This window comes from Loxodonta africana, chromosome 1 (assembly GCF_030014295.1).
Source record: "Loxodonta africana isolate mLoxAfr1 chromosome 1, mLoxAfr1.hap2, whole genome shotgun sequence".
Taxonomy (NCBI): domain Eukaryota; kingdom Metazoa; phylum Chordata; class Mammalia; order Proboscidea; family Elephantidae; genus Loxodonta; species Loxodonta africana.
Window position 1 is genome coordinate 219,612,012 of NC_087342.1, and position 12,006 is coordinate 219,624,017.

The 12,006-nt window shown below is 41.3% G+C and overlaps 1 protein-coding gene across 1 annotated transcript in view; it reads left to right on the forward strand.

The window, feature by feature from the left end:
• Nucleotides 1-12,006, forward strand: part of PPP1R14C (protein phosphatase 1 regulatory inhibitor subunit 14C) — a 104,194-nt gene that overhangs the window by 77,697 nt on the left and 14,491 nt on the right. The window contains exons 2-3 of the mRNA XM_010602755.2: nucleotides 820-903; nucleotides 3,212-3,244. Coding sequence (XP_010601057.1) covers nucleotides 820-903; nucleotides 3,212-3,244 — 117 coding nt within the window. The remainder of the gene's footprint in view (nucleotides 1-819; nucleotides 904-3,211; nucleotides 3,245-12,006) is intronic.

Below are 12,006 nucleotides of genomic sequence, written 5' to 3' on the forward strand. Positions count from 1 at the left end.
AGAGGTTCTTCTGATGAAAGACCTTCTTTTCCTGAAGCTCCCCGCCCCCTGGCTTCAGGTGGCTCTCGTGCCCTCTCTGGCATCAGTGCCTGATGGGGCGATGCTGATGCCCAGGCCTGAGCCGAGTGCTCTGCCTCAGGAGTCCCGTGGTGGGATTGGTTTTCCCCAGACCCAGGGCTGTGAGGAGAGATGTGGGCCCCAAATAAACAGCTGGGTCGTTACCAACTGCATATCTCACTGCTCTTCCCATAATCTGCCAGTGCTCCTTTCTATACTCACAAGTCAGTTTTCTGCTAAAAAGTAGAAATTATTTTTTACTACTGTTGTCACTTAAATCTCGTTTGCTCCTCCTTCCCTGTCTCCCTTCTGCTCCCTCTTTTCTCCTTTCTCCTGCCTCCTTCTTTTCCTTCCTTCTGCCATTTTTCTCCTCTTGCCTTCCCTCTTCTCCCCTCTTTGTCTTTTCCTCTTATCCCCCCTTTCTCTCTCCCCTCTTCCCCCTAGTCCATCCTTCCCCCCAACTTACTCTGCCCCACCAACCAAACCTACTGCCGGCAAGTCCGTCCTCGCTCTTAGCTACCCCACAGAGTTTCTAAGGCCGTGATATCTTTCTCCCATGGAGCCACTGGAGGTTTTGAACCACTGACTTCCATTAGCAGTTGAGTGCTTTAAGCACTGTGCCACCGGGGATCCTTCTTTACTCTGTCATCCCCCTTCAGTTGATGATCCAGGCATTTATTTAACTCATCTAAGTTAGTTTTTAAATTAGTTCAGTACAATTTACTTTCTCACTAATAAAATACCTTCTTGCCTCCTCCCCAGGAAGAAGAAATGCCAGAAGTAGAAATTGACATTGACGATCTTCTTGATGCAGACAGTGAAGAGGAGAGAGCTGTAAAATTACAGGTAAGCAGCCTCCAAAATCTCCAACCTTCTGACAAGCAATGCTTGCGTACACTTGGGTCTCTGGAGCTTGGCGTGAGTGGATTCTGCCCTGCGGCCGAGTCAGCTCAGGGCACAGGCACTGGCCGCTCACGGAGGAGAGCACTGAGGTGCTGAGTATACATTCATAACGGTCCCTGGTGATAAGGCAGTTCTTGACTCCTGTCAGTTGTCAGAATACCATACGAACATGGGTTTCTCCAGCCTCTCTTGGGAGAGACAGCTGGTTCTGCCCCCAAAGACCCGTTTACCAGTTGTGGATTGTATCATTCATGAAATTAAGTTTTAGATCAGCTTGCTTAGAGCATAATTCTATTTAATAAACTATTTTCTACTAGTGAACACTCACCTTATAGCATTCTAGTACGATGGACATTGAGATGTCTCATGTTTCCTTAGTCTAGAGTAGTGAAGTAGTACCCTTTCCAGAGGAGGTCAAATCCATAATTTTTAAAATCTGCAGTTGGGAGTTTCTAAAATTAGTTGACCTTTGACCTGCCGCTATCCTTAGCGTTCACCGATGATACTGTTAATGGCAGTTGGCTATCACCAGTGGCAAATAAATCAGTAAAAGCTATCAAAAGGCACATTTTAATGTATGAGTATGTTTAATGTGTTAATGATTACTGGTGTCCCTGGAGTGGTGAACACTTAGTTTACTGATTTTTTGTGTGTGTGGTAGGATTATCTGGGAGACAATAGTAACCTAGTTATAAAACAATAAGATAAAACAGGCAGTAGTTCTGTAGAAAGGAGCCCTGGTGGTGTAGCGGTTAAGCCCTCAGCAGCTAACCGAATGCTAGAAGTTTGAACCCACCAGTCACTCCACAGGAGAAAGATGTGGCAGTCTGCTTTCGCGAAGATTACAGCCTAGGAAGCCCTATGGGGCAGCTCTACCCTGTCCCGGAGGGTCGCTATGAGTTGGAATCAACTTGACGGCAATGGTTTTATTTTATTTTTTAGTTCTGTAGGAAATACAGTGACAGAAAAAGCTTTGTTAAAATTTAGAACTTGAAAGAGGCTTCGGCTGTCCTCAGGTCATGGTGCCCTGATTCTGAGGTGAGAACACAGAGGCTTGCAGAGGCTGTGTCACGGCTGGAGCGTGGCCGAACCCTGGCCAGACCCCCTCACCACGGCCAGCATAATTGTCACCACTTCTCACATACTGTTGAAACTTTAGGTTAATATTAACCAAGTTGGCAGCTAAAAGGAAAGGTGTGTGTGTGTGTGTGCGCGTGCGTGCACACACGTGCATGAAGAGGGGGTAAAAAGTCACTGACCAGATGGGTGGGCTTGAAACCATTTGGATCCCTCTAGGTTGCATTCAGAAATGCTGGTGGCATAATGGTTAAGAGCTATGGTTGCTAACCAAAAGGTTGGCAGTTTGAATCCACCAGGTGTTCCTTGGAAATTCTATCGGGCTGTTCTGTTCTGTCCCATAAGGTCGCTATGAGTCGGAATCGACTCAACAGCAGCAGGTTTGGTTTTAGGTTTTTGGTAGGTTGCGTTCAGTTAATAAAAGGAAAATCGGAGTGGTGGGGCTGAGCACTGTGGAAGGCTGTCCTCAGTGTGAGCTTATGGAGCCAGCTAGTCCCTATCTCCCCGCAAACAACAACCTAAGTCAGACCAAAACCAAGCCAGTTGTCGTCTAGTGGACTCTGACTCATGGTGACCCCATGTGTGTCAGAGTAGAAGTGTGCTCTGTGGGGTATCCAATGGCTGTGATCTTTTGAAAGTAGATTGCCAGGCCTTTCTTTTTATTCTGGGTGCACTCGAACTGTCAGCCTTTCAGTTAGCAGCTGAGCACATTAAACTGTTTGCACCACGTGAGGACTCCTACAACCTAACGGAGACTCTGATAGCTCCCATCTTGCCTTAACATAGGCCCTTTTTTTTTTCAATCTGTGAGATATTCATAACCTGATTGACAAAGGTGAGATTTAGTCTTCAGTGCTATGGTAATACAAAAATATAAATCTCCTATTAAAAAAATTTTTTGTGGTAGGTTGCTTGTGTGTGTGTGTGTGTGTGTGTGTGTGTATGCATGTTCTGAAGAACAAGGCATTCCTACATATTAAAGATACAACTTTTTATATCTTCAAATGACCGACTGGTACTAGAATAAAAAAGTGTGATTCTAGATAGTCAATAAGAAACCATGATTTACCATGTTTAAAATAATACTATAAAGATGGAATGATTTTTAGTTTCATTTTAAAAATTATGTTTAATTTTAACTAATGAAACCATCCTTCTCTGTATTTAATCTTAGGAAGCTCTTGTAGACTGCTACAAACCAACAGAGGTAAACAAATCTTTTTCTAAATGTCATGTTTGAATTTGTTCTTTATTAAATCATTTGGTCTATTTTTAAAGCTAAACCACAATAAGTGGGCTTGATTATGTGTACTCTAAGTAAATTATTAGTCGTAACTGCGTATGTTTGAATGGTACTAATTTCATTATTTCTAAGCCTAACCATGTTTGGTTCAGGAAGACTAAAGCCTAACGGGATAGGGTGTGTCGCTTGCTTTTATATCAAAGCCAAACCTCAAAGGTAATTGTAAAAGGATTTGGAATTCTTTTAGTAAAAGTTTTATTTAAGTTTATACCTGGATAATACATTTTAAAAAGCTTAAAGCTGGTTCTTTCTTTCAATAGAATTAGCTTTATTGGGAGAAGAAATTTTATACTTTGTTTGGATATTTATCAAATGTGTGGAAAGCAATGAATATCACTCTGATTAGACCAAAGCATTTACCGTAGACTCTAATGACTGAAAGCACAAACTGTGTAGAATTCAGGTTTTGATTGAAAATAAAAATATTAGCAAAAGAAGTATTTTCCATGGGTGTTGGTGATAAATCAGAGAAAATAGACATTCCCTCATATCCTTGGGAGTCTATTTATAACATCAAAGCATTAGTGGGAGGACTTCTGAATTTTAAGCGGCGTAATTACAAAATGAGAGGGAAACGTGTTTTTATGGAATGTGAAGTTTCGGTGACTGAGCTGTTCACGGTCATTTGGTTTGAGGCTAGTTACTCATTTGAGCTTTAGTCTTACATTCTCCATTTTTCCCCTACGTTGCTTATACCTTGTAGTCATAGAGATTTTTAATATTAATGTCTTGTCCCACCTTTCAGTCCTCCTTAGAGGTATATATTTTATATTAATATGTTATATTTATATTATTTATATATTATGCAGCACTTTTAGCTGTTTCTCTGCTAGTTACCGTAGTATTTCTAAGTATACTTTTACGATTTCCTTCCCTCCACCCCCTCAACAAAGTTATGTAACAATATTTTGTTAAATCAGTAGTTGAGGTTTATAATATTATGATTTAAACAAATACTTTTGAATCCTGAGCCAAACAGTGAAATATGGCAGTAACTCCTTTCTTGTATTGTTGTTGTTTTTGTTCGGTGCCATCAGGTCAGTTCTGGCTCATAGCCACCTTATGTAAAAAAAAAAAAAAAGAACGGAACAAAACGCTGCCCAGTCCTGCACCCTCCTCACAATCGCTGCTATGTTGGAGGCCTTTATTTTTCTGGAGTTGATGACTACCTTGTTTTTCGTTTTGTCTAGTACCTATTGCTATTTTTTGTTGAACTCCCCAGTATCTTGTCAAACAATATATATTGTCAGTATATTTCCTGTGTGCTCAAACATACCATATCAAGCTGAAAGAACTGAAGAAAAAACTCAAGCCTTGAGTTGCAATAGTGAAGGATTCTACGGGGAACATATTAAATGACAAAGGAAGCATCAAAAGAAGATGGAAGGAATACACAGAATCACTCTACCAAAAATAATTGGTCGATGTTCAACCATTTCAGGAGGTAGCATATAATCAGAAACCAATGGTACTGAAGGAAGAAGTCCAAGCGCACTGAAGACATTGGTAAAAAAAAAAAAAAACAAAGCTCTGGAAATTGATGGAATACCAGTTGAGATGTTTCAACAAATGGAAGCAGCTCTGGAAGTGCTCACTTGTTTATGCCAAGAAATTTAAAAGATAGCTACCTGGCCAAATGACTGGAAGAGATGTGTATTTATGCCTATTCCAAATAAGGTGATCCAACCGAATGCGGAAATTATTGAACAATATCATTAACTTTGGAAACCCTGGTGGCATAGTGGTTAAGTGCTATGGCTGCTAACCCAGAGGTTGGCAGCTCGAATCCACGAGGTGCTCCTTGGAAACTCTATGGGGCAGTTCTACTCTGTCCTATAGGGTCGCTATGAGTCGGAATTGACTCAATGGCAGTGGGTTTGGTTTGGGTTTGGGTATCATTAATATTACATACAAGTAAAATTTTGCTGAAGATCATTAAAAAACAGCTGCAGCAGTATATCGACAGGGAACTGTCAGAAATTCAGGCTAGATTCAGAAGAGGATGTGGAACCATGGATATCATAGGTGATGTGAGATGGATCCTGGTTGAAAGCAGAGAATACCAGAAAGATGTTTACCTGTGCTTTATTGGTTATGCAAAGGCACTGGACTGTGTGGATCATAACAAATTATGAATAATGTTGTGAAAAATGGGAATTCCAGAACACGAAACTGTGCTCATGATAAATATGTACATGGATCAAGAGGCAGTCATTCGAAGAGAACTAGGGAGTACTGATTGGTTTAAAGTCAGGAAAGGTGTGCATCAGGGTTGTATTCTTTCACCATACTTATTTAATCTGTATGCTGAGCAAATAATCTGAGAAGCTGCACAATATGAAGAAGAATGGGGCATCAGGATTGGAGGAAGACTCATTAACAACTTTCCACATGCAGATGATTCAACCTTGCTCGCTGAAAGTGAAGAGGACATGAAGCACTTACTAATGAAGATCAAAGACCACAGCCTTCAGTATGGATTACACCTCAACATAAACAAAAATCTCACAACTGGACCAATAAGCAACATCATGATAAACAGAAAAAAAGATAGAAGTTGTCAAGGATTTCATTTTACTTGGATCCACAATCAACACCCATGGAAGCAGCAGTCAAGAAATCAAAAGACGCGTTGTGTTGGGCAAATCTGCCGCAAAAGACCTGTTTAAGGTGTTGAAAAGCAAAGATGTCACCTTGAAGACTAAGGTGCACCTGACCGAAGCCATGGTGTTTTCAATTGCCTCATGTGCATGCAAAAGCTGGACAATGAATAAGGAAGACTGGAGAGGAACTGACGCTTTTATTGTAGTATTGGCGAAGAATATTGAATATAGTATGGACTGCCGAAAGAACGAACAAATCTGTCTTGGAAGAAGTACAACCAGTGTGCTCCTTAGAAGCAAGGATGGCAAAACTACATCTCACATACTTTAGACATATTAACAGGAAGGGTTAGTCCCTGGAGAAGGACATTATGCTTGGTAAAGTAGAGGGTCAGCGAAAAAGAGGAAGACCCTCAACAAGATGGATCGACACAGTGACTGCAACAGTGGGCTCAAGCATAACAATGATTGTAAGCATGGCACAGGACCAGGCAGTGTTTCGTTCTGTTGTACACAGGGTCACCATAAGTCGGAGCTGACTTGACAGCACCGATGGCACTAGTTTTTTTTTTAACAACAACAAATACAGATTGAATAAGTATGGTGGAAGGATATAACCCTGACACACACCTTTCCTGATTTTAGACCATGTATCATCCCCTTGTTCTGTTCAAACAACTGCCTCTCAGTCTATATACCTCCAGAACACTTAATTGTGCTCCTGTGGAGCCTGTATACAGCCCAAGAGGAACTTAATATATGTCAGGCATCAATTAATCACATTACACCAATTAACTTATTTCATCTTGACAATGACATGAGGTTAATACTGCTGTTATCAGATAATTAAAGCATAGAAAGGCTGTATAATTTGCCAAAGTTCAGACAGTTAATAAGTGGAGAAGTCCACATAGGTTTGAAAGCACATAGTGTAAACTTGGCCGCGTAGTAGGTCCTTAACATGTTTGTTGAACCTGATTCTATATGAGGAAATGCTCCATTACATTTGTTGTTGTTTTTAGTTGCTGTTGAGCCAGTTCTAACTCAGGAAATGTTAATATGCAAAAAGCCCAAATTCATCAATAACAATATTCTTGAATTATTAAATATGAAGAAGAGTAGACTTTAAATAATTTGCCGATTATCCAAGGAGTCCCAGGGTGGTGCAAATGGTTAACAAGCTGGGATGCCATCCAAAAGTTTGGAGGTTCAAGTCCACCCAGCAGTGCCTTCAAAGAAAGGCCTGGTGATCTACTTCAACACATCAGCCACTGAAAACTTTGATGTGCACGGAGTCTCCATGAGTTGGAGTAGACTCAGTGGCACTGGCGGGGGTGGTTAGTGGTGCTAATTACCCAGAAGTGATCATGTTTTTGGTGTGTCACCTTCTGTCATATACTTTGGGTCCATGGTGTTACCATCTGTGGGTTGCAGGTTAATAAGGAAAGGACTTGTGCTTCCCCTTTCCCATTTTTATTCATATTCCAAAACCGTGGACTCTTGACATCTGTGTTTTTTCTGATTTGAACCCTGCAAAACACAGTAGCCTTAGCTAATATAATTGTGGTGACCACACTAATGTGTTAGTAATTGCAAAGAATGGTGTTTTAATTTTTTTCCCCTGTTGAATTAATTTTTTCCCCAGTTACCATTTCTGATAGAGCTGATGTTAAAATAGGGCTCACTTAAGGGTGGAAAAAAGGATAGTTCCTTCTACATAATGCAAGAAGAAAAGGAATAATTTTCATTTGGATTTGAATGATCAGTAGTAGTAATAATCTAACGGGCATGGTAAAAATCAGGGTGGAGTGTTGGGGCCAGCTAGCCGGGAGGAGCTATACGACCACCTTGTTGACCGTCTGGCTGCTTGATTGGCAGTTAACAGAACCAATCCTAGGTAGTGAAATGGAGGGGCAGGAAGTCCCTCGGACACTGGTACAGTGGAAGGTAAGCTAAGAAGAGGTGCTATTGGAGTGAATTTTGACCACAGACTGGTATTTGTAACCCCTATGATAGTCTTTTATCTCTCTGGAAATTCTTAAATGCTTTCTTTCCCTAAGTCTCACTCTTTGCACAGTTTTCAAGTCTTTGGCTCACATAATGGCACCCACATTGCATTGGGACGATGGACAGAAAATGCATTTAATATGAGCTTGAGGGCATCTGCCCAACCATCTGCTAGGGGAGGTGTCAGCCCAGCTAATGGGCTTTGAAAAATCTGTTTTTATAGTTGAAGGTGGCTGCACCGTTGTTCTCTGATAAACATCAGATTTTTCTTTCCGTGCGTTTTTTTTTTTTTTAATTTTTATAAAATAGCGGTTGTGGCATTACCTATCCTTTAAAAATCAAAGCCTCTAAGTTGATATGCATCAGGGCTTCATCCAGGATGACTAAGTCTGCAAGTAGGTGGTGGGAGCCCTTTCCAGGTCCCAGTCCTCTGCTGGGCCATGGAAGTGCCAAGGTCATGTATTGGTGAAGGAAAGGGATGTCTGATGCTGGTTTGTAAATAGAAATTGACCGTGTTTTCTGAAGCCAGGACTGCTCTGTTACTCTGTGTTGGTGTTAGGAAGGTGTCTTGGTGACTTCATTTCTGAGAAGTTTGGTGGTGACTGTTGTCAACTCATGCTGTTCATGTTAGATCTCTGTCCATTTAGCATTTTAGCCTATCATTTAAAATTATTACTCAGCTTATGCCTACACCAAAGTACATGGACACACTTAACGTCCCTGTTCAATGAGCTGATTGCCGTGGAGAGAAAGTATAAGCTGGGTGTTTACGACATACAAAAGCCCCATGGGTGACTGGGGGAGACACAGCTGGCATTTTGCTATGTTCTTTTTATGCCTTTGTTCAACAAATGTTTTTTGAACATCTATGTGCCTGTAACTAATCCAGGGGCTGAGGCTCAGCAGTGAACATTATGTCCGTTTTTAAAACAATCCCTTATCTGGTCAGGGGTAAGGCTGCAGTTAATAGTGGTAAGAATTTTAAGTGCCAAAAAAATATTAAGGTAGTAATAAAAGGATAGAAATGCCACAGTGTTAGGTTATTCAATGGTTCTCTGAATTAGGAAGCAAATTGCTTAACAGAATGTGGCTTTAGGACATCTATAACTTTGGAGCTCTGGTGGCGCAGTGGTTACACATCGGCTGCTAACCGAAAGGTTGGCTGTTTGAACCCACCAGCTTCTCTGAGGGAGAAGGATGTGGCAGCCTGCTTCTGTAAAGATTTACAGCCTTGGAAACCCAGTGGGGCAACTCTACTCTGTCTTAAAGGGTTGCTATGAGTTGAAATTGACTCCATGGCAACAAGTTTTTTTTTTTTTTTTTGGTTTATACCTTAAGTATACTTAGTTTTACCCTAGTTGTTATTTTTGGGTGTCATTGAGTCGATTTTTGACTCACAGCTGCCCAATGTAACAGAGTAGAACTGTACCATAGGGTTTTATGGCTGTAATCTTTATGGGAGCAGATCACCAGGGTCTTTCTCTTGTGCAGGAGCTGGCTGGGTTTGAACCACCAAGCTTTTGATTAGGAGCTGATCGCTTAACTGTTTGCACCTCCAGGGCTCCTTTTACACTAGTAGGCAAAGAGATTCTGGTCCAAGGAGCCCTGGTGGTGCAGTGGTTAAAGACCTCAGCTGCTTACCAAAAGGTTGGAAGTTCAATTCCACCAGCTGCTCTTTGGAAACCCTATGGGGCAGTTCTACTCCATCCTATAAGGTTGTGATGAGTCAGAATCAACTCGATGGCAAAGGTATTTTGTTTGTTTGTTTGTTTTAATGCCACACTTTCATTAGGGCTCTGTATGCCCAGTTACATGAATTTGAATTATGGTGTTGGCGAAGAATATTCATGGACTGCCAGAAGAATGAACAAACTAGTTTTGGAAGAAATATAGCCAGAATGCTGCATAAAAGTGAGGATGGTAAGACTTTGTCTCACATACTTTAGACATGTTATCAGGATGGACCAGTCCCTGGAGAAGGACATCATGCTTGGTAAAGTAGAGGGTTAATGAAAAAGAGGAAGACCCTCAACGAGATGGATTGACACAGTGGCTACAATGGTAGGCTCCAACATTGCAACGATTGTGAGGATGGTGCAGGACCAGTGTTTCATTCTGTTGTACATAGGGTCGCTATGAGCCAGAACTGACTGGGTGGCACCTAACAATAACAACATGCCCAGGAAAAAGAACCAGTGAGTGGTGGAGCTGCCATTTGGTCTAAGTTTGAGTCTAAATCCTGTGCGCTGTCTATTTCTCATGGCTTTCCTCCAAAATCTCACTAGGTGAGCACAAGCCCCTCTGTGTAATACTTACAAAGCTGATTAAGATTGTCTCCATCGAGGAAAATCAACCCAGAAATGTTAGGGAAGCTTGCCAAGGACATGCAGTCATGGAACAAAACTGAATGTGTTTCCTGACCTTTACACAGCCCCCTTAGAAGCAGGAAGACCACAGTATTGATGATAATGGTGAAGATAACAATGATGGTGATATAAGGAGGAGGATGAAAAAGAAGGAGGTGCCATTCTTCCCATTAATTGTTGTTTTATCGTCATGTCATTTCCAACTCGTGGCAACCCATGTGTGTTGAAGTAGAACTGTGCTCCCTAGATTCAATGGTTGATTAGTGGAAGTAGATCACCAGGCTGTTCTTCTGAGGTACCTCTGGATGGACTCAAACTGGCAACCTTTCGGTTAGGAGCCCAGAGTGTTAACCATGTTAAGGATTACGTGGAGGAGTCACAGGTTTTAAAGTTCATTGGATCAGCTTGACATTTTCAAATGCTTGATTGCGATTTTATGGCTTTTTCTTTTTTTCCATGAAATTCAGAATGAATGATCATGTTTGAAAAGCTGATCAGCTCTGCATTAACAGCTTCACAGTCCCATCTTGTGTCACAAATTATCTGGACAGAGGAGTGAATGTGATTTACTATGATTGGAAGACAATTTGAAACATGACTTTTGGATTTCTGTATCCATAACAATGGAAGTCACAACCAAAAACAAATTTCAAAATGTTTGGATGTGAGTTTCTTTTATTGAGAAAAGATTCAGGTATTTGTAGCAAATATTATTCTCCTTTGTTGATAATGAGAACCTTGGTGAAATCAACTTATGTTCCTTAGCGATTATAAAGTGGGAGATTATAATTGTGCTGAGTTTACCCCATTTATTATCTGCTGTGGTTGGATTTTTATTTTATTTTATATTGTCTGAGTTGTAAGTGGGCAGATTTTGAGAAACCTATTAGTGAATGAGGGAAGAATTAATTGCCAGTAAGTTTGAATGGGATGAGGGCACGTGAACTGTTTTGCTGCCTACAAATAAAGGTTAGGATTTGGGTAAAAAATAAATTAGTCTTAGGGCAATGGTCTGAATCTCTAAAATAAGTGAATGTGGCTGCTCTCACCACCAGAACAAATTAATCTTTAGAGGCGGATTGACGAGAAAACAAATGGACAATGTAGTGTCAGTAGTTTCAAGTTCAAGGAGGAAGAATAACCAGGATGCAGTCATGACCTTCAGGAATATTTGTTGGCACAAGCCATTATAACAGCAGCAGCAGCAAGCCCTTAGCCGTACCAGGTTCGTAAGCCTCTTTTCAGATAATGAAAAATGGAACGAGGTCTGGTGTGCCCCGTCAGCAAACCAACCCCCAAAGTGAAACAACATTCCCTTCTCCCTTCCCCCGAAAAAAGGGGAATGGAATATTCCAATGATGCGTGATGATGATGTGCTCTTGGGGCTGATTCACGACCGTGACTGTGGGGAGCAAATCTCAGCATCACCCTGGGCTGGGGGACACCCCCAAAGAATGCTCATCAGTACTGATTTGTCGCTTGCCTGTTTGGCCTCCTGTGTGACCCGTACAGTCAGTTGGTTTACAGTGTGATCCTTAAACGTGTAGTTGGTTCTTTGGGTGAAGCCATTTGGTCATTTGGAACATTTTCCAGGTGTTATCCTCACCTTCTCAAAGTGGTACCTTCTACCTCCTTTTTCCTCACTTATCTAAACTTTTGTGGATCTGGAGATCATCCATCCGCATTCACA